This window comes from Bison bison, unplaced genomic scaffold, assembly GCF_000754665.1.
Source record: "Bison bison bison isolate TAMUID 2011002044 unplaced genomic scaffold, Bison_UMD1.0 scf7180017864525, whole genome shotgun sequence".
NCBI lineage: Eukaryota > Metazoa > Chordata > Mammalia > Artiodactyla > Bovidae > Bison > Bison bison.
The window spans coordinates 6,412,135-6,438,435 of NW_011495076.1; the positions used below are offsets into that span (position 1 = coordinate 6,412,135).

Sequence of the window (26,301 nt, forward strand, 5' to 3'; positions counted from 1 at the left end):
ATTGGAGGCTAATTACTTTACAATATCATAGTGGTTTTGCCATACATTGACATGAATCCACCACGGGTGTACATGTGTTCCCCATCCTGAAGCCCCCTCCCACCTCCCTCCCCATCCCATTCCTCTGGGTCATCCTAGTGCACCAGCCCTGAGCACTGTGTATCATGCATCGAACCTGGACTGGAGATCCATTTCACATATGATAATATACATGTTTCAATGCTATTCTCCCGAATATCAGGCAAAAATTGACATGGGGAAGCCAACAGAAAAAAAATAAAGATACTATGAGAAAAATTAAATCTTAAAATGCCTTTTAAATTGAAAAATTAAAAAGTCTTCTGAATTTGCCAACCCCCAAAAAGGCCTTACATACACTGCCAATTACACTTTGTCACAGAAAAGTCACTTTTAATCTTTCAATTGTTAAAAATCTTATGAAATGTAATGACTAGAAATGAAAGCACATTGACTGATGCAGTAGGCTCTCAGCAAATACTTACTGAAAGACTGAATGGAAGAATAAATGAAGAAGTAGATAGATGGTAAACTCTAATAGGGTTTGCCTTTAGACTTGTATGAGTCATTCATTCAAATCATTTAAAAGAGCCTTGATATAATACATTTCATTGAGATGTCAGTTTTCATTCCTGGTGACATTCCACTAACAATGCCTTCTGAAATTGTATAATATTCAATTACAGCTTACCTTTGCTTTAATATATGGAAGATTCTGTTGCCTTTAAAACTAAAAGGAAATATAAACATGACCTTACAAAAGAAGCTTTAAATGAAAAAGCAACTGAAATTAGCAGTAGTTAAGTATCAACCAGTTATTAGCTCCTAAGTATGACCATATATATGATGTGTACACTAATAACAGGAAATCATTTAATGAAGATGTATCTACAATTATTAAGTTTCATTGCATATGGCTTACTTTATTTTGAAGAAGAGAAGGACAATGTTTTATCTATATGTTATGTACTTTATAAACATCCATCCATTCATACATTCATCCATCATAAAGTATTTATTTGAAGGCTTATTATATCCCAGTCCCAATACAAGGTTCCAGATCATCTTCCCAAGCAACAGTCCTAAAATCTTTAAACCTAACTTGAAACACTGATATTTTCAAGTATACTTTTCCCATTCCTTAGGAGAAAAAAATAAAATCCAAGCAAATTGATGGAGTATAGGAAATTAAGTAAGTATATCAATAATTGTATAATACAAGTTTTCTAAGTTTAAAAAACATTTTCAGAGAGTTTCTCTTTTTACTCCAATATATTAAAAAAGGAAAAACAGAGGAGGGAAAGATGAGGGAGAAGGAGGATAAAAGTAAGAGGATTTAGGGCATATACATTAAAATTCTCAAAAAGTGAAGATGGGATGCTGGTCCATTTATTTTTTAATGACATAACTAGTTTGTTAGTTAAAACAAAAAATTTTTACACCAATGCATATAAAGTACAAATGACAAATTCTCCTTCTAAAATCAACATCACCAATATAATTGCTATCTAGCCCAAGTCTCAAAATTGCCACCAACAAACACCATTTTCTCACTGATAAAGCTAAAGTGTACCTAAAGACCAGCTATGTTTTTAAATTGGTGCTAGTAAAGTGAACCATTTTCTGTTTTCCCAATGGAAACTTTGCAGTATAACTGTGATATTTCTACTTTCTAACTGTGAAACAATAAGAAAAAAATTCTATAAAAATCTGGGGGCATATCTTTTCCTCTTTATTTATTTTTTTTCTATGTTGCTAATTGTTAAGTTGCAAGTGAAAGCCGCTCTGTCATGTTCAACTCTTTGCAACCCCATGGACTACAGAGTCCATAGAATTCTCCAGGCCAGAATACTGGAGTGGGTAGCCTTTTCCTTCTCCAGGGGATCTTCCCAACCCAGGGATCGAACCCAGATCTCCTGCATCGTGGGAAGCTTCTCTACCAGCTGAGCCATAAGGGAAGCCTAAGTATGCTGGAGTGGGTAGCCTATCTCTTCTTCAGTGGATCTTCCCGACCCAGGAATCGAACTGGGGTCTCCTGCATTCTTTCAGGTGATGACCTTGAAATAGATTACAGAGGGATTTTAACCACTGTTTTCGGTGTTTTAAGTTACTTAAGGACAAAAAGTCATTTTAATCACTAGTCCATATGCTATCATCCAACACAAGTTATACAAAGATAATTGTGAATTATCATGTAGCAAACATTTGTTTAATGACCTATATACTGGCCTAGGTACTAATCAATCAATCAAATACACTAATATAATCAAATCAAAAGGAAGCTGAACACAGTTTCTAACAATAATAATAATGACCTCATAATTTAGAAAGTAATAACCTAATAATCTTATATCTAGTAAGGAAATAGTCTAATAATCTCATGTCTAGCAATAATCTTTTGTCTAATAATTTTATGGCAAGTAAGGGGAAAAAGAAGTGTAAACAAATAATTATCATGACACAGATGAGAAGTGACCAAGAATAAATCTGGAAAAAGTTTCCCACAATAAGCTTTTGGGGGCTGAGGCCATGCTAAAGGCCATGAGACTCAGGAGGTTCAGTTTCCTGTGATGATATATGCTCTTTACTAAAGCAAGCATCTCAGACTATCATTTCTGATGACAATAATAAGAAATCTCACCTAAATTCCCTGCTCCGACCTATATTCACAAACAAACTGCAGGTTCATAATTTGTACTGCCAAGTATATTTTTAAAATGAAGCAAAAGCATTGACTGGCAGATTCAGATATTAACATTTGTACTCTTGATAGTCATATTTCTCACTGTAATGTGTTGGGATTTGGGTCTTGTCTCTTATGAGTCTGGTTAGTGTGGATCACACCCTGCTCACTATTAGTAGATTGATAATATTAATATTCTAAATTTGAAAAGCTGAAGACAAAGGTAATGCCAGCCCATCCTAAGACATAAATCACTGCACTACCTTTGTCAATATGATTTTATCACATGTTTCCATGTATAGGCAACGTGCCTTACTAGAAAGAGCTGCAGGCCTAAAGATAAAGCCTGAGTTCTAATTCCTCCTCATCAATTATTAGCTGTGTGATTCCAGGCAGATAGATTGTCAATACCCTTGTCAAAAAAAACACAAAAAAACAGAAACAAAAACAGCTGTTAAAATCCCTCTGCAATCTGTTTCAAGGTCATTATTAACATAAAATAAACAATGGATATCAAAGGTCTTTGAAAACTGCAAAGCACTACTATGTAAGATGTTATTACTGCCTTACTATCCTGCAAACAATCCATGCCAAATAATCCATTAGTGAAAGTATCATCATCATTTCCAAAGACATGAGAAAAAAATCAATATTACAAAAAAGGCACAATTTACATATCTCCCATTGTACTCCCCATACTGACAATTTCTTCCTACAGACCTGGAAAAATAAAACTCAAATGTGTTCACTACTTTTAGAACTCTCCTTATTTTCAAAAGCTTACAGAATAAATGTAGTTCAGATTTGGTTGTTTTGGGCATATGACTAGGCCAAAATGATGAAATGAGGTCAGAAAAGAGTTTCTAATTAAAGGTAAAGATAAATTTAAGAAAACACAAAAATTTTAAAAACAAAAAATGGCATTAGGTTAAGATCCCCCCCAAAAGAATGTTTTACATTGAACATTTCTAATCCTCTAGTTAACATAAAGGAGAATATAGGTTTCTCTTTGCTAGAGAAACGGGATCTAACTGATTAATTGGCCGAAATTATGATTGCTCAGTTCGCAACTGAGTTATTAACATTTGTGGCAACACACTGAAATATCTTTTATACTTTGTACCTAGGCTTTTTCTTCATTTTGAAAATAGAGATGCAATAGCTTTCTATTTAAAATTCTATCCTGGTACCTCTCCCTATTTACTTGTGTCACCCTTGAAAGACTGAAAACTTATGAAGGGAAGAAATCATATCTAAGTCCTCCTTTTATCCTCCAACTATTAACCCAAAATGGCACATAATAGGTGTTCATTAAATTTTGACTGAAAAAATTAAGGAATAAACTAAGATATAATATTAGATGACTTTTCTTTAAAATCTAGCTCTTTTGTATTACATTAAAATTTAAACCTTGAATTTTAGCAATAAAGGTAACACATACTCTGTATAGTAGATTTATGTGCATTAAACTGGCTAGATTTGAAATTAGGAAATTAAACCAAGCTGCTTAAATTGTATATAGAAAGATGAATATATATATTAATGTAATTCATTTATCAGTTCACTGAAAACCTTTCTTGAGCATCTACTGTGTTCTAATTATCATGCCCAGGAGCTGGGGTTGCAAAATCAGGCAGATCTCAGGCATGAAAGGAAGTGAGTGTCTGATGAGGGAGAAAATCAACTAAAAATTCTGACAGAGATGTGTGCTGGGGCCCTGGAACCACCCTGTACTAGCAGGAAGCTAAGTACAACTTGGGGGGAGGAGTTATATGGAAGGCTTCCTAGAGAGGTGATGCTTGAACTGAAGATTGACAAAACAGCAAGAATTAACTTAAAACAAAGAAACAGGCAATCCAGGCAGAGAGAAGTTGCGCCATCTACAGTTCTATAGGCAGAGAGAAGGCTGCATGCAGGAGAATGGCAGATGACAAGAAACAGAGAAAAAGAGGAGGGACCCCAGATCATGGATGTCTAAGGATTTATGAGGCATCTTCAGGGAAGAAGCAGTTGCATTAAATTCTTTCAAGGGGCTTAGAGCCTACTTAAAACAGATTAAGAGTAATAATATCTGAAGAGTATTTTATAAAAAAAAAGAATTCTGATCATTAAATAAGTGAAGTAATTTTAAAAAAAAGAAGATAATTCAGGATAACTTAGTAGTTATCTGAATTTCATGATCCAGTTTTATCAGATGTCTTAGTGGATAAGAGGAGGACAAGCTGTGACAGAACTGTAAATTTTTCACAAGTTTTAAAACCAAGGAATTTTTAAAATTAAATTAAAAAGTTTTGTCTCTCTGTGGAAGCTATATCTCCAAATATATTTATCTCTGTCATTGAAACACCAATGTTAGAGTCAGTCAGCAATGCCATTATGAATGTCAACACTGGGCAGAGATGAAAGAACAGTATTCACAGACTGATTATTCAGCAGAGTGGCTCAGACAGTAAAGCGTCTGCCTACAATGCGGGAGACCTGGGTTCAATCCCTGGGTCGGGAAGTTCTCCTGGAGAAAGAAATGGCAACCCACTCCAGTATTCTTGCCTGGAAAATCCCATGGATGGAGGAGCCTGGTAGGCTACAGTTCATGGGGTCGCAAAGAGTCGGACACAACTGAGCAACTTCACTCACTCACTCACTCACTCCTGGTAGGCACCAGTCTCAGAATGAACAGGGCAGCCGTGCTCCAGCTGTCCTGTACATTTGCAGGGAGAACTCACCAGCAGTATAACAGGTGGAGTGAACATCTGAAAGTTGTAGGTATTTTATAATATAGCAAATATCAAAATTGCAACTTGGCTTTGCAGTTGCTTATTATTACAACAAAGACATCAATAACCGTTTAAAAGAAGGTACAGCTAAGTGTCTGTTTTACTGATGTGATAAAGTTACTTTTTCATTGTTGTAACTAATGGAATATAAGTTATTTTCAGGGGATAATAAAACAGTCTAACATTAATCTGAATTTCAGCTAAGCATAACAATATACAAGTGCATCTACAGCAAGTTAGACAATCTTTTCCAAAGACTACAAAATTCAAGTCACTTTATACAAAGGAGACTTTGGAAAGAAGTATGAATGAAAATGGAAAATTCAGCTAAATACCACAATTTCTACATCATTTTATAATTTTGTTTCTAAATGTCATCTCCTGGAAACCTGAGGAATCACAGACTAATTCATTTGATTTTTAACTGAACAGCATTATTTATTTATCATTTATTTATAACCTTTTAATTTTGCCTCTCTAAGAGAAAATAAAAAAGCCATCACTGAAAGGTTTTCTCCCCTCCCCACCGTAATTGTCAAATAGAACAACAAATAATAGCTTGTAATAACAAGCAATAAAATAACCAAAGATTGGAAAAACAGAGAAAAATTCTTTATGTTTAATGTAATTTAAGTTTTCTAAAGATACAGTTTCTCAGCCTGTCCAATTTCTGGGCCAATTACTATTGGCCCAGGGAATAAGGGAATAACAGGGAATAAGGTCATCAAAACATATTGAATTAACTGTAAAGTAAGACTATTATATATAAGAATCATAATTAGTTAATGGGTATTGTATTGTTTCCTTTGGACTAATTATCTTTCTTTTTTCTTTTCTATTTTATTATAGTTAGCATCATGCTGCTATTCCTGCAAGTACTGAACTAGCACGGGATGTGAATATTATACTCCTAAATAAATGAATTGCCTAATTTCCTGTGACCATCTATACATACTCCATCTTCAAAAGTTACATCCATATCCTATCATAAAGGAGACAGAAGCCTTTTCTCCAATATGCATGGCATTTCTGGACAATGCAACTGTGGCACCGGCACTTATTTCCATGAAGAAAATCTTTGCTGTTCTCTGGCATTCGTCATTTGACAAAAGCAACTATTTTTTTTATCAATCAGCTCTTACTGATCTTACTAGCAGTGACCGTGGATTCCTTAAGGGCCCATTAAATTTCTGAAGAAGAAAGCTAAGATGAAGGACCTGCCACTCCAAATTCATGTGCTACTTGGCCTAGCTATCACTACCCTAGTACAAGCTGTAGATAAAAAAGCAGATTGCCCACAGTTATGTACGTGTGAAATCCGGCCCTGGTTTACACCTCGATCCATCTATATGGAGGCATCTACCGTGGATTGTAATGATTTAGGTCTTTCAAATTTCCCAGCCAGACTGCCTGCTGACACACAGATTCTGCTACTACAGACTAACAATATTGCAAAAATTGAATACTCCATAGACTTTCCAGTAAACCTTACTGGCCTGGACTTATCTCAAAACAATTTATCTTCAGTCACCAACATTAATATAAAAAAGATGCCTCAGCTTCTTTCTGTATACCTAGAAGAAAACAAACTTACTGAGCTGCCTGAAAAATGTCTGTCTGGACTAAGCAACTTACAAGAACTCTATATTAATCACAACTTGCTTTCTACAATTTCACCAGGAGCCTTTATTGGCCTACATAATCTTCTTCGACTTCATCTCAATTCAAACAGATTGCAGATGATCAACAGTAAGTGGTTTGAGGCTCTTCCCAATCTGGAGATTCTGATGATTGGGGAAAATCCAATCATCAGAATCAAAGATATGAACTTTAAACCTCTTATCAATCTTCGCAGCCTGGTTATAGCTGGTATAAACCTCACAGAAATACCAGATAACGCCTTGGTTGGACTTGAAAACTTAGAAAGCATCTCTTTTTATGACAACAGGCTTATTAAAGTGCCCAATGTTGCTCTTCAAAAAGCAGTAAACCTCAAATTTTTGGATCTAAATAAAAATCCCATTAACAGAATACGGAGGGGAGATTTTAGCAATATGCTACACTTAAAAGAGTTGGGAATAAACAATATGCCTGAGCTGATTTCCATCGACAGTCTTGCTGTGGATAACTTACCAGATTTAAGAAAAATAGAAGCAACTAACAACCCCAGGTTGTCTTACATTCACCCAAATGCATTCTTCCGGCTGCCCAAGCTGGAATCACTTATGCTTAACAGCAATGCCCTTAGTGCCCTGTACCAGGGTACAGTTGAATCTCTGCCAAACCTCAAGGAAATCAGCATACACAGCAATCCTATCAGGTGTGACTGTGTCATCCGTTGGATTAATATGAACAAAACCAACATTCGATTTATGGAGCCAGAGTCACTGTTTTGTGTGGACCCGCCCGAATTCCAAGGCCAGAATGTACGGCAGGTGCATTTTAGGGAAATGATGGAAATCTGTCTCCCTCTTATAGCTCCTGAGAGTTTTCCTTCCAATCTGGATTTAGAAGCTGGGAGTTACGTTTCCTTACACTGTAGAGCTACTGCAGAGCCGCAGCCTGAAATCTACTGGATAACACCTTCTGGTAAAAAACTCTTGCCTAATACTCTAACAAATAAGTTCTACGTCCATTCTGAAGGCACACTTGACATAAGCGGCATCACCCCAGCAGAAGGGGGTTTGTATACCTGCATAGCAACTAACCTGGTGGGTGCTGACTTAAAGTCTGTTATGATCAAAGTGGATGGGTCTCTTCCCCAGGATAACAATGGGTCCTTGAATATTAAAATAAAAGATGTTCAGGCCAATTCCGTTCTGGTGTCTTGGAAAGCAAGTTCTAAAATTCTCAAATCCAGTATTAAGTGGACAGCCTTTGTCAAGGCTGAGAATTCCCATGCTGCCCAAAGTGCGCGAATACCATCTGATGTCAAGGTGTATAATCTTACTCATCTGAACCCAGCAACTGAGTATAAGATTTGTATTGATATCCCCACCATCTACCAAACAAGCAGAAAACAATGTGTAAATGTCACCACAAAAGGTTTGGACCCTGATCAAAAAGAGTATGAAAAGAATAACACCACAACATTTATGGCTTGCCTTGGAGGCTCTCTGGGGATTATTGGTGTGATATGTCTTTTCAGCTTCCTCTCTCAAGAAGTCAACTGTGATGGTGGACATAACTATGTAAGGAATTACTTACAGAAACCAACCTTTGCATTCAGTGAGCTTTATCCTCCTCTGATCAACCTCTGGGAAACAGGCAAAGAAAAAGGTACAGCACTGGAAGTAAAAGCAACTGTTATAGGTGTGCCAACTAACATGTCCTAAAAACAACCAACTAAATCTACTTCAAGGAAAAACTCAAGACTGTGGTTATACTTTAAAAAAAAAAGGCAGAGAAATATTACTTTGCAGAAAGAAGTTTAAGCTTCACCAGTGCTGCTCCTGACCAATGGACATATGTACAAGTTCAGCATTTTAATTAACTGGCTTCAAAGGGTACTGTGGCAACCAAATAAAATAAATCCATTTTCTAGAACTTTCATGTAACTTTTCTGTCTGGACTACAGTTAAAGTGGACAAAAACATTTCTGTATTTTTTTTAAGTATATAAGAATAGTTGAACTGAGCAATACCTCCTCCTGTGTTGTATTACACATATTAGCCACGAGTTTTTGCAGTGACCCGATAAACTTGAATTGACAGGTGGTGTAATAAAATGGACAAATTCTGTAGAGTAGACACAGTGAGTATGTGGACCTCTTTTATAAGGAAAAATACATTTTGGATTAAAATCAGTTGCTTTTGTCTTGTTTTTGTTTCTAAATAAAGAATAATTTCTGGGAAATACCATCTGACCAGATATTTAAATGACAGTGTTTCCAAAAGTGTTTTTCTATAATGAAATTTGGAAGGCTAAGAGTAAGACACTTTTACTGGGTGTAACTATATATTTATAATGCACAAAAATGGATCTTGGAAGGCACTTTATCAATATTGAACAGCAATAATAATATTGTATTTAACCCCTTATTGACAAAAACAAATCCTCTAGGAAATTATGTATTCACTTAAAGATTTTCTTAACAAGAAGCTTTTGGAGTAGATATAATTATTAGGTTCATGTAATATAAACCCAATATTTAAGGAACTGAAAGTCTTATTTTAATAATTGGCAGTAACTCAATATTAGGCTGCTTGCTTTGTAGAAAATATCACCAAATCTCAGTAGGACTTACCTATGTGTAATTTTCAAATCTTGTTGTGGTTGTAAACAGTTAACGACAGTTAATGACACTGCAATAACAAACAAATAACCTAACACTCTTCTATATTGCAAATACAGCAAGAAAACAATATACTCTATATGACCCCCAAAGAAGGAGGTTTATATAATTGTGTAGCAACTTACCCAGTTGGTATGGACTTAAAGATAGTTATAATCAAAGTGGATGATTCTTTATCCCAGGATAACAATAGATTTCAGAATTTTAGGAGACTACAATTTTCTGAGACTAAAATTTTAAATTTAATCTTAAGATATACAGAATTGATAGTAGAAGAAGTTCCACAGTTAAAGAGAAATTTAAGAGAACTGTTTTACTAATGAAAAGATTCTGAGACTAATTTAGAATCAAAGAGAAAAAATGCAGTTCTCTATGACTATATTTAAGGCACCTAAAGGAATGCAGGTTAAAAAATCGAGAATCATTGAAATACTAATATTTGTAATTTAGAATCTTATACAAAAAATACAAGAATTTTACCTGGAAAAAACTACCAAGATTTTTTAAGGCTTTAGTCATATTTACAAACAAAAATCCATAGTTCTACCCCCCAAAATGTATCTATGTACAAATAAAACATCCTGAAACTATTAAAAAAAATCACCAACAGGAATAAGCCTTACTTTCTACATGCAAATTTCTTATCTCTACAAGGCTTCCTTGTTAATTGCTACTTTAACTATTCATAATCAATTGCTTAATTGTTCTTATAGAAGCTTCCTTCCTCTTACCAATATGTCACTGGCCTGTAATCATTTCTAGCACTGAAGTCATATCAACGTATTTGTTAATACTAGACATTTGCTTTTGTGATAGCACTAACAGTATCTAATTAAATCCAAGCTGTTAATGCAATGCTTTAAAGTAATTGTTATGAATTCTTTAAAACAAAAGGACAAACTGTGTTAATTTTACTACAAACAAAATATGAAACTTGCTAATTCAGTGTGTTTCCCAAACACAAATTTTACAACCTGATGAATCACTATCACAGAGAGGCTGACATTAGAATTTATCAGCAAGGCATGCTCATACATCACAAGAGGTTTCAGCACCATGGACAGAGCTTTTTAAGAGCCAGGCTATTTATCAAAAACATAGGAGCTGAAATATGACCTAATAGGATGCAGGTACTGTATAGGTCAGCAAGAACTTGCTTAGGTGCCTTGTATATGTCTATCTGCATGAAGAACTATAACAAACATATGGGGAAGCTGAGAATCCATTTCAAGCTACATTTTTCTTAGAGAAATTGCAGTAAATACATACTCTGAATAGATACCTTACAGTGAGCACAGAAATGAAGTATTTCTGTTACAGGTGAATAAATACAGATGCTCAAAGCAAATCATGATCCTACTTCCTTGCTCAAATTTTAATCTAATATTCAGAAAATCAATTTTTTTCATTTGGTCTAAAATGTTTTATTTATCACATGTTGATATAGGAACTTAATTCTATTACTGCTCTTAATACACATACACACTAGCCTAACACCCTCCTCAGACTAGTTAACATCAAGATGTCTGTCTACTTACCATAAATTATTTCAAAGCACAGAAACACAGATAATTATCTTTCCCCTGTTCTCAACATACATTGATTGCCCAAGAAATATGAGGAAGTTAAATTCAAGAAGGTAAATCTACCACTGCCAAAATGGTTATGTATTTTATGAGGAAGACCAACTTACCCTATCCACTCTTATAAAATCTTACAACAGCTATGAATAGCATTTTCATAGGTTAGCCTTTTACATGAAAAATTAGAAGTGATAGGTGAGTAACCAATGAAGCAAACAAAACAACTAAAATTATATATCCCCTTTAAAAAATGTTCTCACAGCTATCACAAGTAGCTGAAAAGAATTCTCATTGTATATGTAACTATCAAGAATATCTTTAGGTTCACCACAATGCTGACTTTCTAGGAGATGGGGATTTACTAATAGTAATTATACTGTGGCTACATGTTCTTTGATTCATTCTCTTTCTGTATCGCTGTAAATTGCCAAAACAAATTCTAACAAATAAGTAAAACGTTTTTTTTCCCAAAAAATATGATTATCACAGGCAATTTAGAATATCAAACACCCCAAATGGTCATTTGGGAATAAATCTAAACAGAAAGACTAAAATGATTTTCTCTTTAAATGTTAGTATTTTCACCCTTAGTTTTGCAGTCTAATCATTATAATATTATTTTACCCTGACAGATGAATTGCTAATTAGGCTGTTGCTTAGGAGCACGGCAGTATTATACTGGAAAGAAATAGCCATGAATCAAAATCAAAAACAGCCTAGAATCAAAATGCTATCATCAGTATCATGGAAGTCTGGAAAAAGAAAGAATCTGACTCTAATTTCAACACAATAGTGACCACTTTTCTGTGTTAATTTGAAAAGTGAGAACTTTATCTATTGTTAAGGCTGACCACCAAATTAATTTATATTATTTCTCTGAGGCAAGGGAAAAATAAAACACTGTTTATCCACAGAAATACAATGGAAAAATCTGAGTTAATTTTTATTGCCATGGTCCATATATCCACTAAAGTATCCAATATTAAAATACAAATTTTAATTCCAATTAAAATATTAAAGTATTAAAATACTTTAAATTACAATAAGTATTAAAATACAAACTTTAAAGAATAGTCTATTAAAATATAGATTATTACCAAAATCTGGCCTAAACATTCCATTAATGATATAGCAAAGGTCCTCTTGAATTGACTAAGAAGCATTCAGCATTCCCAAGTGAGAAGACACATAAAATTTGGAACACATGAAAAGGATACATTTCCTTTTTATTCTTACTGAAAATAGACAAACCCATATAGACATGAATTTACTTACTCTAGTTCAGTTACACATACATCAGAGAACACTTAGCTTATCTTCAAAACAAGCCATATGGTCAATATCAAATAAGGGGTTAGGTATATCACAGATACATTGATATAGCTTTCTCTTAAAAGTAAAGTGAGGTATTTAAATAAGTAATGACTTAAGAACAAATTTATCACATATAACTTCAATATTAGTGTAATATGGTCCAGAATAACAAAGCATAAAAATATGAATTGTGGCTGACCTCAGCAAGGCTTTCAGAAGGATGAACTGTTACAGCATTTGAAGTTTTCATAGTGGTTAGTGTGTATATCTGGAGAAGGCAATGGCACCCCCTTTCCAGTACTCTTGCCTGGAAAATCCCATGGATGGAAGAGCCTGGTAGGCTGCAGTCCATGGGGTCGCTATGAGTCGGACACGACTGAGCGACTTCCCTTTCACTTTTCTCTTTCCTGCATTGGAGAAGGAAATGGCAACCCACTCCAGTGTTCTTGCCTGGAGAATCCCAGGGACAGGGGAGCCTGGTGGGCTTCTGTCTATGGGATCGCACAGAGTCGGACATGACTGAAGCGACTTAGCAGCAGCAGCAACAGCAGTGTGTATATCTTTACTAATTCTGAGACATCTTCAAGAAACTAATGGAATTCTGTGATCATTTTAAGAAAAATACAGCTTCTCACTAAAACATATGGTTCAGTGTCTGAAGGTATTGATTCAACGTTCGGTTGTGATATTCATTTACAGTGTTTACCAGCCTCTGGAACAAATAATGGAGTAAACCTTGGACATAAGTTGACACTCCTAATCCTAGAAGAGAGAGAATCAGACAGTAATAAAATAACCTCTCTGTCATCTGTGGTAACAGATTCAAGGTTGATAAAGACAAATAGTTCTTAAACCAACAGAGGTATCATTATTACAGGAATATGATCAAAGAGTTTACCTTACCTGCAGGTCAAGAAGCAATGGTTAGAACCAGACATGGAACAGACTGGACCAAATTGGAAAAGGAGTACGTCAAGGTTGTATACTGTCACCGGGCTTATTTACCTTATACACAGAGTACATCATGTGAAATGCTTGGCCAGATGAACCACAAGCTGGAATCAAGATTGTCGGGAGAAATACCAATAACTCAGATATGCAGATGATACCACCCTTACGGCAGAAAGTGAAAAACTAAAGAGCCTCTTGATGAGAGTGAAAAGGCTGGCTCAAAACTGAACAGTCAAAAAATGAAGATCATGGCAACTGATCCAATCACTTCATGGAAAATAGATGGGGAAACAAGAGAAACAGTGACAGACTTTATTTTCTTGGGCTCAAAAATCACTGCAGATGGTGACTGCAGCCATGAAATTAAAAGATGTTTGATCCTTGGAAGAAAAGCTATGAGCAACCTAGACAGCAACTAAAAAGCAGAGACATTACTTAGCAAAGGTCCATATAGTCAAAATTATGGTTTTTCTAGTAGTCATGTATGGATGTAAGAGTTGGACCATAAAGTAAGCTGAGCACCAAATAATTGATGCTTTTGAACTGTAGCGTTGGAAAAGCCTTGAGAGTCCCTTTGACTGCAAGGAGATCCAACCAGTCCATCCTAAAGTAAATCAATCCTGAATATTCATTGGAAGGACTGATGCTGAAGCAGAAACTCCAATACTTTGGCCACCTGATGTGAAGAACTGACTCATTGGAAAAGACCCTGATGCTGGGAAAGATTGAAGGCAAGAGGAGAAGGGGATGACAGAGGTTGAGGTATTTGGTATCACCGACTTGATGGACGTGAGTTTGAGCAAGTTCTAGGAGTTGGCGATGGACAGGAAAGCCTGACATGCTGCAGTCCATGGGATCGCAAAGAGTCGGACATGACTGAGTGACTGAACTGACTGATGTTCAAAGACACCAAAAGAGTTCTTCAGAAGAATACTATATAACACTGAAGTTCACTATCAAAACTGGGATTAAAGACAGATATCTCTGGTAAATAATGATTACAGGGAGGAGTCACATGTTTAAGAAAAGAAACAAAAATCATGTCTAGAAATAACTTTTTAAGGTTTCTGGAATTCCCATCCCTGTTTCTTAGGTAGCTGCCAAACAAACCAACATTCATATACTGATATGATTTTCATATTAAATTCCTTATTTTATTAGAGTTTAGAAAACATATTTATATATAAATATATTAATTTATATGATTATGTGATTCTAACCAACCCAAACCTGTGAGTATAAAAGAAAGAACCCTTCAATAGAGAAAAGAATCCACCTGCAATGCGGGAGAACTGGGTTCAATCCCTGGGTTGGGAAAATCCCCTGGAGAAAGGAAAGGCTACCCACTCCAGTACTGTGGCCTGGAGAATTCTATGGACTGTATAGTCCATGGTGTCACAGAGTTGGACACGACTGAGCAACTTTCAACTTCACTCAATAGAGAAAAGATTAAACATAGAACAAAAATCATCTATTTCTTTCTCTATCAAAATCCTTATATGTATGCATTCATAGAGATTTAATAGGCTGCACTGAAAAATTCAGTTACATCAAAAACAACTGTGTCAGGGTAAGGGAAGTTAGGTTTTTCAAACAACGGATTATGTGCATCTCAGATCAGACTCAGGCCTGAAATCACAATGTGATGCTTGAGATATTTTCCTGGCAGATATAATGTATAGCAACTAATGGAAATATCATTAATAACATCATTGCATTTGAACAGGTATACATTCATAGTTCCTTGAGTAGAAAGATAAAAACTGGAAAGGAATACCACTTACTGAATGGTGAATATGTACCAGACTAAAAATGTGCTATGGTCATAATAAATCCACTCTGGATCTAAAGGGGAAGTGGTGTGGGGAAAATGAACATTTACCATCTTTCTGTGTATCATGCATACTGACGGATGTACAGGCTCACTCTCCTGCTGTGTCTCCATATTTATGTTCCTCTGTCTCTGTCTCTCTCTCACACACACACATATTTACATTAATTCAATTTTCATGAAATACTTGTGGGTTCAGTGCTAACACTCCCGCTTTATAAATCATTCTCAGATAAGTAATTTTCTTTCCCAAGACAATAATGATATAGACCAGAAAAAAATAAACAAAAGATGCGATATCATGTGAAAGAGTAACAGTCAGATACTTTTCTGGCATGCCATAACTCACAAAAATAACTCAAAAGTGTTATTTTGAGGAGGGACTATATATCAATAGTACACCAGATTCATTAATTGTGCTTATCATCTAACTATCTCCATAAATATATTCATTTTAATATTCCTTGGAGAAGGCAATGGCACCCCACTCCAGTACTCTTGACTGGAAAATCCCATGGGCGGAGGAGCCTGGTGGGCTGCAGTCCATGGGATCGCTAGGAGTCGGACACGACTGAGCAACTTCCCTTTCACTTTTCACTTTCATGCATTGGAGAAAGAAATGGCAACCCACTCCAGTGTTCTTGCCTGAAGAATCCCAGGGACGTGGGAATCTGGTGGGCTTCTGTCTATGGGATCGCACAGAGTCGGACACGACTGAAGCGACTTAGCAGCAGTTCATATTCCTATCGCAGTTTTTGCATGAGCAATTGGTGTAAAGGGCTCCAATTTGCCAACTGTGTTACTGCTTGCCAAAGATAGACTGTGAGCACTGGTTTATCAACCACACATACACAAACAAAAACCGAAAGACCTGTATATATTCTTATAAATTAAACTATAAAATCAGCATATTCACTAAGTTCTCACTGGCTGAAAGATACTTCTGTGGCTTTTGTTGTTGCTTATTTGTTGCTAAGTTATGTCCTACTCTTTTGTGACCCCATGAAGTACAGCCTGCCAGGCTCCCCGTCCATGGGATTTCCCAGACAAGAATACTAGAGTGTGTTGCCAATTTCTTCTCCAGGGGATCTTCCCGACTCTGGGATCAAACTCACATCTACTGCTTGGCAGGCGGAATATTTACCACTGAGCCACTTGCAAAGCCTGAAAGGTAAAGGACTTTCCTATAATTATTTCCATGCATCCATTTCATGATCCTATGTACAGTCCTCTTTTTCTATCCCATTACAGAAAAGCGCAGAATAGTCAGTTACCTGTGTTATCTGCTTTCTGACTCTAGCTTAGGTTTGTCATACATGATAACTCAGACGACACCACCCTTATGACAGAAAGTGGAGAAGAACTAAAGAGCCTCTTGATGAAATTGAAAGAGGAAAGTGAAAAAGTTGGCTTAAAGCTCGACATTCAGAAAACAAAGATCATGGCATCCGGTCCCATCACTTCATGAGAAGTAGATGGGGAAACAGTGGAAACAGTGGCTGACCTTATTTTTGGGGGCACCAAAATCACTGCAGATGGTGACTGCAGCCATGAAATTAAAAGACGCTTACTCCTTGGAAGGAAAGTTATGACCAACCTAGATAGCAGAGACATTACTTTGCCAACAAAGGTCCGTCTAGTCAAGGCTATGGTTTTTCCTGTGGTCATGTATGGATGTGAGAGTTGGACTGTGAAGAAGGCTGAGCGCCGAAGAATTGATGCTTTTGAACTGGTGTTGAAGACTCTTGAGAGTCCCTTGGACTGCAAGGAGATCCAACCAGTCCATTCTGAAGGAGATCAGCCCTGGGCTTTTTGGAAGGAATGATGCTAAAGCTGAAACTCCAGTACTTTGGCCACCTCATGCAAAGAGTTGACTCATTGGAAGAGACCCTGATGCTGGGACGGATTGGGGGCAGGAGGAGAAGGGGATGACAGAGGATGAGATGGCTGGATGGCATCACCGACTCGATGGACATGAGTTTGAGTGAACCCCAGGAGTTGGTGATGGACAGGGAGGCCTGGAGTGCTACGATTCATGGGGTTGCAACAAGTCAGATACAACTGAGCGACTGAACTGAACTGAACATAATTCTGACCGTGAAAGGAGGTACATATAGAATAAGGGGTAAATCTTTTCAACTTTCTGCCAACATCCCATCTTCATGTATATTGATGCCATAAACATCAGCAGCTTAGGGGTTGTAAGTAAATGGACTCTGACAGAGTTTAGTTTAGTTTTGCTGGACAACTTGTAGTCTATTACAAACCTCTGGTTCTGAGGAGTTCTAACATATGAATTAGGATTTATGAATTGGTTCTGAGGAGTTCTAATAAAGAATTTGTTCTAGGGGATTAAAAACTACTTAACACAAATTAGGTAACATGGATTGTTTGTTGATAAATGGGGCAGCAAAAAATATTAAGCAAAAACTTGACACTATCAATTTTAACCATGAGATTAAAATCTTCGTATGTCCATTTATGAAGTGGATCTTCTGTATGTCCCAGTGGAAGAAATAAAGTGATTCATTAAAACAAGTGAACATTGTATAGATTAGTGAGCTTCTATGGAATTAAATTCGGATGCAGATTTTATATGTGGAGAAGTATCTCAGAAATTCAATGAGTACTAATTGTGCTTGCAAATATATCACAGTCATTATGCTGAACCACGTTCTCATTCTACAGATAATACTCCATTTTGATTTTCTTTTTTAATGAATCATTTTATGTAAGAACTCCTTTGCTACTATAACAATAGCAAACTTTCTATACAGAGAAGGTGTGGCCCATGTTTTCATTCATACATGAATCTTACCCATGCACTCTTCATTACTGAGGATCTGCTATGTGCCAGACATGGTATTAGCTACTAGTGATGCAATATTGCCTATGATAGACAAATTCCCTGACATTATAAAACTTATAGCCTACAGGTTGGAGAAGGAAATGGCAACCCACTCCAGCATTCTTGCCTGGAGAATCCCAGGGACAGAGGAGACTAGTGGGCTGCCATCTATGGGGTCACACAGAGTCGTACACGACTGAAGCAACTTAGCAGCAGCCTATAGGTAGATACCAACAAATGAATCTGGTAATTGCAATATAGGTTAATAACATTATGATAGGCATGGGGATATCTTACACATACGTTGGGTATGAATTATTATAAAGAAGGCAAGAAAGGGTTCTAACAACTAAAACTGCCTTTACACAATCTCCCAATTAAAGAGTGGAGGAATGTTGGAAACAGGCCAGGGACAGTGTAAAGATCACAACAGGCTGAGGATTTTGAATAGCAACAGCATGCCAAGTAGCTGGGAGAAAGTTCTAAGAAGGAAAAAAAAGCTGGAGCTAGCTTCAAAAAGATAGATGAAATATGGGTTAAAAAAAGAAATTAAACTTTATTTGGTACCAAACATGATGGAAACTAATATTCCGGGAAAAAGCTTTGGCCAAATTTAAAACACCGGAACTAATTTGTAAAGTTACAAATGTTAGTTTTGCATGTTTCACTACTCTCTCCCTCTATAACAAAGCCACAGTTTCTCATTCAATGCCTTTCTTAGTCCTCCATAGTTGGGAATACTGAGAAGACGTGGGAAATAAAAGAGAAAAGGAGACAGAGATACAGGAACATTCCCTGTACCACTCCTCAGTTATCCCTAATCTGAGACCATACATATACACACAGTGTCTCTCTCTCAAGACACAAGCACACACTCAGGCACACAGTATTCATGTTCAGAGTAAGTATAGTCCATTAGATGCAAGGTATCCTATTTTCAGATATTAAAAAAAAAAATACACCTCTGAAATTAACAAAGGGTCAAAATGTTACTCCAGATCTCCACTGTTTCCCTAAAGAGCAAATAAATGAAAGACAGTTTTATACACAGAAACCCATGTAATGTAAAATTAGGGTTTATTTGTTTGAATTTAAGACCAATACAGTTCTATTTCCACTGTCAGTTGTATTTCTCAGAAATTTCACAGATATGTTACATAGAGTTTAATAAGAATAAAAACAGATGTAGGAACACCAGGAAATAACAGTGGTCTCAATTCAATGGATTATGTTTTCTACCATATCATTCATAGTTCTAACTGGATCTCATAGATATCACTTTCCTCAGATAACATAAAAAGGAATTACTCTCTTACATGTTTCCAGTTGAAACTGTGAATTCAAAATAACTTAAAGTAAGAAAGAGCACTGTAGGTAGAAATACTGACCTACATGAATTGGACACTCATTCTACAACTGAGCACTCTTAAGGAGAAAATTTTATGAAGATCGTCTAATACAAGTCTCATCTATATTACTATAAAAGTGAACTATGTCAATAAATTAAAGTTCAACCTTGAAGATGTACTTAAAATTTAAGAGGAGGTAAACATTAATAGACATAGACATAATAAATATAAAATATATGCATTAGCATAAAATTTCAGAAATAGTTTTGCTATTAAACTTTCTCAAAAAGGTTTTGGGGAACTGTGATACAAATACTATTAAGTTTTCAATCCTTAAACATCTTTTGCTTGAAAACTTTGTTGGAAGTTTTTAACCTGAAAATGAGGGGAATATTCCAAATATAAAATAAAATGGGTAAAAACACATCTACCCTCCCATGATATGTTAAGTATTTCTGGGTATGCCCAGAAAGACTTCCACAACACTCTGAAGTGAGCTCCTAATTATGACGAGGACACCGACTCACCATGGTAAAGGTGTCTGTTTCATTTCACTCTGGTATGGTTAACAGAGAAGAGACATATAGCCTTTAAACAAAATGATAATAAGTGTAATGACAGAGTGATGTCTGTTTTGTTGATAAGAGTAAACTCTGCCCCAGTGCTAGCCTGTAGTACTCAGGCCAACTGTTTTTCAGTGGGATTACTCGTGCTGGGTAACAATATGTATGTGGCTCAGCACAAACTCTCATCTCATTCTGGAAAAAATAAGTCAAGTTTTAGTTTCACTGAAATCAGAATGTATGAAATACTAGAAGCTTTATGAGATCAGTAGCCCCAGATGTTGGAACTGAAGTTACAATATTATATTTATGAAGATATCATAAACCTCTGATTACATATTTGTCAAGTACTTTTTAAGACATAAGATATTTTCATGTGTATTATGAATTATATGTATTATGTATATTCTAGCATTTGAATATATCATCCACAGCTACTCTGATGTTATAAAAATTATGCTAACCTACTTTGATAAATTATTGGTCCTAGCAATGGAGATATTAAATAAAATTATTATCAAACTTGCAAACCCATTGCATCTTTCCCCTGATCCAAACTGTTAAACACCTGTTAAACACGTGTGGGTGCCTTTCACAGTGGCAATGGGCTTATAAATAAATATTTTTGCTATAGTGGGAAAAGCCAACGCTATGATCTTTAAATAATCCGGTGTCAGAAAGGAGTTTTTATATTAAACCTCTCCTAAATATCTCCTTGATTTGAAATTCCAAACTTATCATAATGTCACATTATTCTTTAAAATATTTTAAACTACATAATTTTATATTATTTACCTTAATATGTTTTATTACTAAAGTATCATGTAGTTATTAGTTATTATATAAAATCAAAAAATTCAGAAAAGAGAGCCGCATATTCATGTCTCCCTCTTACAAAAACCTGTCATTCTATTTTTCATGAAGTTTATAGCATCTCTGACTCTACTATCTTGACTGTTAGTACAGACTAAAGGTGCCCAGACACGACTGAGCGACTTCACTTTTACTTTTCACTTTCATGCATTGGAGAAGGAAATGGCAACCCACTCCAGTGTTCTTGCCTGGAGAATACCAGGGACAGCAGAGCCCGGTGGGCTGCCATCTATGGGGTCGCACAGAGTCGGGACATGACTGAAGTGACTTAGCAGCAACAGAGGTGCCCAGACTGGAAAAGTGCCATGAACAACCTCCAGTCTCAGGATGAAAGATGACTTCACTGCTCATTCCATCATCTCCTCACCCAGCCCCCACATCTCCCAATGATATAATTGACAGATGTTACCATCCTCCCTATATCAGTCCCTATATAGCAGCCTATTACATTTTTGTCAAGCTTTAGGAGTAAAAAGTTTTTATGCTCATGTTCAACTGAGAATTCCCTTCTTTCTACTTTTTATCAGTTTTATTTTAGGAGGCAAAAAAGGAAAGAATTTAATATATGTATTACAGGGCAGCCCTGCAAAGCTGATCATGCTATCATGTCCTATGTGTTCTTTGCTCCACACTGAAGAAATCTGTGTCCTTAAAGCTATTCAGGTCACTCTATTATGGAGATGATACAAGTTATTAAAGTCTCTCTTAAAATATAGTACCAGAAACAGAACATGACCATCTAGATGTCCTAAGCTATCTTCATTTAGTTGGGGAGCAGTATTACTAAATTCCTGCATTCGTCTCAATTGAGAACAGTGCTGATTCTGTGTAGATAAGGGTCATCATTTCTGAAGCCAAGTCTGGTAGTTAGCAACACCACCAATACACCATCACCAGCATTTGGTAAATGCTAAACCTTAGCAGAGGTATAAACTAATGAATTCCTATGAGGAAGATATTATCAGCAGCCAAATTTTGTATATAGGTGGGGACATTCAGGCTTAGAAAATTTGACTTATCAAGTCTTTACTAGTAAGTTTCATTGGGCAGTGGTGTGAGGGATTCAGTCTCCATGTAAGAGCAAACTGACAGATTGTCAGCTTGGTATTCAAATCCTGAAAGATGATGCTGTGAAAGTGCTGCACTCAGTATGTCACCAAATTTGGAAAACTCAGTGGTGGCCACAGGACTGGAAAAGGTCAGTTTTCATTCCAATCCCAAAGAAAGGCAATGCCAAAGAATGCTCAAATTACCACACAACTGCACTCATCTCACACGCTAGTAAAGTAATGCTCAAAATTCTCCAAGCCAGGCTTCAGCAATACATGAACCGTGAACTTCCACATGTTCAAGCTGGTTTTAGAAAAGGCAGAGGAACCAGAGATCAAATTGCCAACATCCACTGGATCATCGAAAAAGCAAGAGAGTTCCAGAAAAACATCTATTTCTGTTTTATTGACTATGCCAAAGCCTTTGACTGTGTGGATCACAATCAACTGTGGAAAATTCTGAAAGAGATGGGAATACCAGACCACCTGACCTGCCTCTTGAGAAACCTATATGCAGGTCAGGAAGAAACAGTTAGAACTGGACATGGAACAACAGATTGGTTCCAAACAGGAAAGGAGTACATTGAGGCTGTGTATTGTCACCCTGTTTATTTAATGTCTATGTGGAGTACATCATGAGAAATGCTGGGCTGGAAGAAGCACAAGCTGGAATCAAGATTGCTGGGAGAAATATCAATAACCTCAGATATGCAGATGACACCACCCTTATGGCAGAAAGTGAAGAGGAACTAAAAACCTCTTGATGAAAGTGAAAAAGGAGACTGAAAAAGTTGGCTTAAAGCTCAACATTCAGAAAACGAAGATCATGGCATCTGGTCCCATCACTTCATGGCAAATAGACGGGGAAACAGTGGAAACAGTGTCAGACTTTATTTTTCTGGGCTCCAAAATCACTGCAGATGGTCACTGCAGCCATAAAATTAAAAGACGCTTACTCCTTGGAAGGAAAGTTATGATCAACCTAGATAGCATATTCAAAAGCAGAGACATTACTTTGCCAACAAAGGTCCATCTAGTCAAGGCTATGGTTTTTCCAGTGGTCATGTATGGATCTGAGAGTTGGACTGTGAAGAAAGCTGAGTGCCGAAGAATTGATGCTTTTTGAACTGTGGTGTTGGAGAAGACTCTTGAGAGTCCTTTGGACTGCAAGGAGATCCAACTAGTCCATCCTAAAGGAGATCAGTCCTGGGTGTTCATTGGAAGGACTGATGATGAAGCTGAAACTCCAATACTTTGGCCACCTCGTGTGAAGAGTTGACTCATTGGAAAAGATTCTGATGCTGGGAGGGTTTTGGGGCAGGAGGAGAAGGGGATGACAGAAGAGGAGATGGCTGGATTGCATCACTGACTCGATGGACATGAGTTTGGGTAAACTTCGGGAGTTGGTGATGGATAGGGAGGCCTGGCGTGCTGCGATTCATGGGGTCGCAGAGTTGAACACGACTGAGCGACTGAACTGGAATGAATGGTAAACTTTGGAATTTATCATATAAACTGATATCATCTCTTAGATAAGAGTCACAAAGGAGGTAGTAAAAGTAAGTATTATGATAACTTAATTAACATCAGCAATTATCATGTCAAGTTAAAAACAGTCACAACCTAAAAGTTGAGAGTTGTTTTATTCACTGGAATTTTTAGGACTTTAAGCCTGGGAGACAGCACCTCAAGTGACCCTGAGAGAACTTTTCTGAGGAGGTGGGGGAAGGGAGTCAAGTTATATAGAAGTTTGTAGCAAAGGGCAAGTAGTCTGAGTATCAAAAGTGTTTTGTGAATTAAAGAAAACCAGATATCCCAACTTAAGGAATTTAGCACTTTTCTATATATAGGTAGCTGCAGAATCCTAGGCTCACTGAAATTATGCCTTTCATATATTCCTTTCACATGTATCTCAGCTGTCTGGGGCCAGGATCTTGTGTTTTTCACTTCCTGTGTCCCTCAGTGCTCACCACGGGGAGTGGCTGCAGCCGGGTGGCCGCCTCATCAGAAGTATTGTTCTCCATCATGGGTGCCCTTAGGACTCAGGAAGTCACATTTGGAGGGTGGATATCACTGAAGACTGTGACATCCTTGTGTACTCATAAGGCAGGAATACTGCATTTCTCAATCTTAAGAGCAGAAAATTAAGAATCTCTGTAGTTAGAAATAGTATTTTATTGATAGCATACTTTTAGAAGTAAAGCCTGACACAAACTAAGAAATTGAAAATGTGAACAGAGCAAGTGTACCTCCTTGATGCCATGGTCATTAGAGAAACTGATAGAATTACAAGACTTTCAGTCACCACAGAAAAGACAATCACCAAAAGAAAACTAATGAAAGGTATTCTGACAGATCATTGTTATTTCATCACTTAACTTACTTACAGCAATCTAACCCAGTCATGAGTTAAGAGGATACTGAGGAAGAAATTATAAATGAGAATAAGTAAAGTTGTTTTTGTTTAGCTATTGACTTCTAAACTTGTTTTTAACTGTGTTCCATATTAAAGTAAATATAATACATTATGACACACACATAAACAAAATGTAAGTTTCATGAAAAGAATTTGAACTGTGCAATTCAAACTCAGTATATTTTCTATTCTAGTTCTTTTTTTAATTAAAAAAATTTCTGAATGATTATTAATTGATTTTCAGTTCAATTCAGTTCAGTCACTCAGTCATGTCCGACTCCTTGTGACCCCATGAACCACAGCCTGCCAGGCCTCCCTGTCCATCACCAACTTCTGGGGTTCACTCAAACTCATGTCCAATGAATTGGTGATGCCATCCAGTCATCTCATCCTCTGTTGTCCCCTTCTCCTCCTGCTTCCAATCCCTCCCAGCATCAGAGTCTTTTCCAATCAGTCAACTCTTCACATGAGGTGGCCAAACTATGGGAGTTTCAGCTTTAGCATCAGTCCTTCCAATGAACACCCAGGACTGATCTCCTTTAGGATGGACTGGTTGGATCTCCTTGCAGTCCAAGGGACTCTCAAGAGTCTTCTCCAACACCACAGTTCAAAAGCATCAATTCTTCAGCGGTCAGCCTTCTTCACAGTCCAAGTCTCACATCCATACATGACCACTGGAAAAACCATACCCTTGACTAGACGGACCTTTGTTGGCAAAGTAATGTCTCTGCTTTTGAATATGCTATCTAGGTTGGTCATAACTTTCCTTCCAAGGAGTGTCTCCTAATTGCATGGCTGCAATCACCATCTGCAGTGATTTTGGAGACCAAAAAAATAAAGTCTGACACTGTTTCCGCTGTTTCCCCATCTACTTCCCATGAAGTTATAGGACCAGATGCCATGATCTTTGTTTTCTGAATGTTGAGCTTTAAGCCGACTTTTTCAGTCTCCTCTTTCACTTTCATCAAGAGGCTCTTTAGCTCCTCTTCATTTTCTGCCATAAGGGTGATGTCATCTGCATATCTGAGGTTATTGATATTTCTCCCAGTAATCTTGATTCCAGCTTGTGCTTCTTCCAGCCCAGCATCTCTCATGATGTACTCTGCATATAAGTTAAATAAGCAGGGTGACAATACACAGCCTCGACGTACTCCTTTTCCTATTTGGAACCAATCTGTTGTTCCATGTCCAGTTCTAACTGTTTCTTCCTGACCTGCATATAGGTTTCTCAAGAGGCAGGTCAGGTGGTCTGGTATTCCCATCCCTTTCAGAATTTTCCACAGTTGATTGTGATCCACACAGTCAAAGGCTTTGGCATAGTCAATAAAACAGAAATAGATGTTTTTCTGGAACTCTCCTGCTTTTTCCATGATCCAGCGTATGTTGGCAATTGATCTCTGGTTCCCCTGCCTTTTCTAAAACCAGCTTGAACATCTGGAATTTCATGGTTCATGTATTGCTGAAGCCTGGCTTGGAGAATTTTGAGCATTACTTTACTAGCGTGTGAGATGAGTACAATTGTGCGGTAGTCTGAGGATTTTTTGGCATTGCCTTTCTTTGGGATTGGAATGAAAACTGACATTTTCCAGTCCTGTGGCCACTGCTGAGTTTTCCAAATTTGCTGACATATTGAGTGCAGCACTTTCACAGCATCATCTTCTCCGTTTTGAAATAGCTACCAATTGGTTATAATTTGAATTGGAAAAACATTAAACACCTCCTAGTACCCATGGTTAGAAATAAATCATAAATGAA

The 26,301-nt window shown here is 36.8% G+C and overlaps 2 protein-coding genes across 2 annotated transcripts in view; one reads left to right on the forward strand and one right to left on the reverse strand.

Annotated features, from left to right (window-relative positions):
- Window positions 1–9,330, forward strand: part of LRRN3 (leucine rich repeat neuronal 3) — a 42,498-nt gene extending 33,168 nt beyond the window's left edge. The window contains exon 2 of the mRNA XM_010831175.1: window positions 6,325–9,330. Coding sequence (XP_010829477.1) covers window positions 6,684–8,810 — 2,127 coding nt within the window. The 5' untranslated portion in view covers window positions 6,325–6,683 and the 3' untranslated portion in view covers window positions 8,811–9,330. The remainder of the gene's footprint in view (window positions 1–6,324) is intronic.
- Window positions 1–26,301, reverse strand: part of IMMP2L (IMP2 inner mitochondrial membrane peptidase-like (S. cerevisiae)) — a 960,253-nt gene that overhangs the window by 488,431 nt on the left and 445,521 nt on the right. The gene's annotated exons all lie outside the window — the stretch shown is intronic.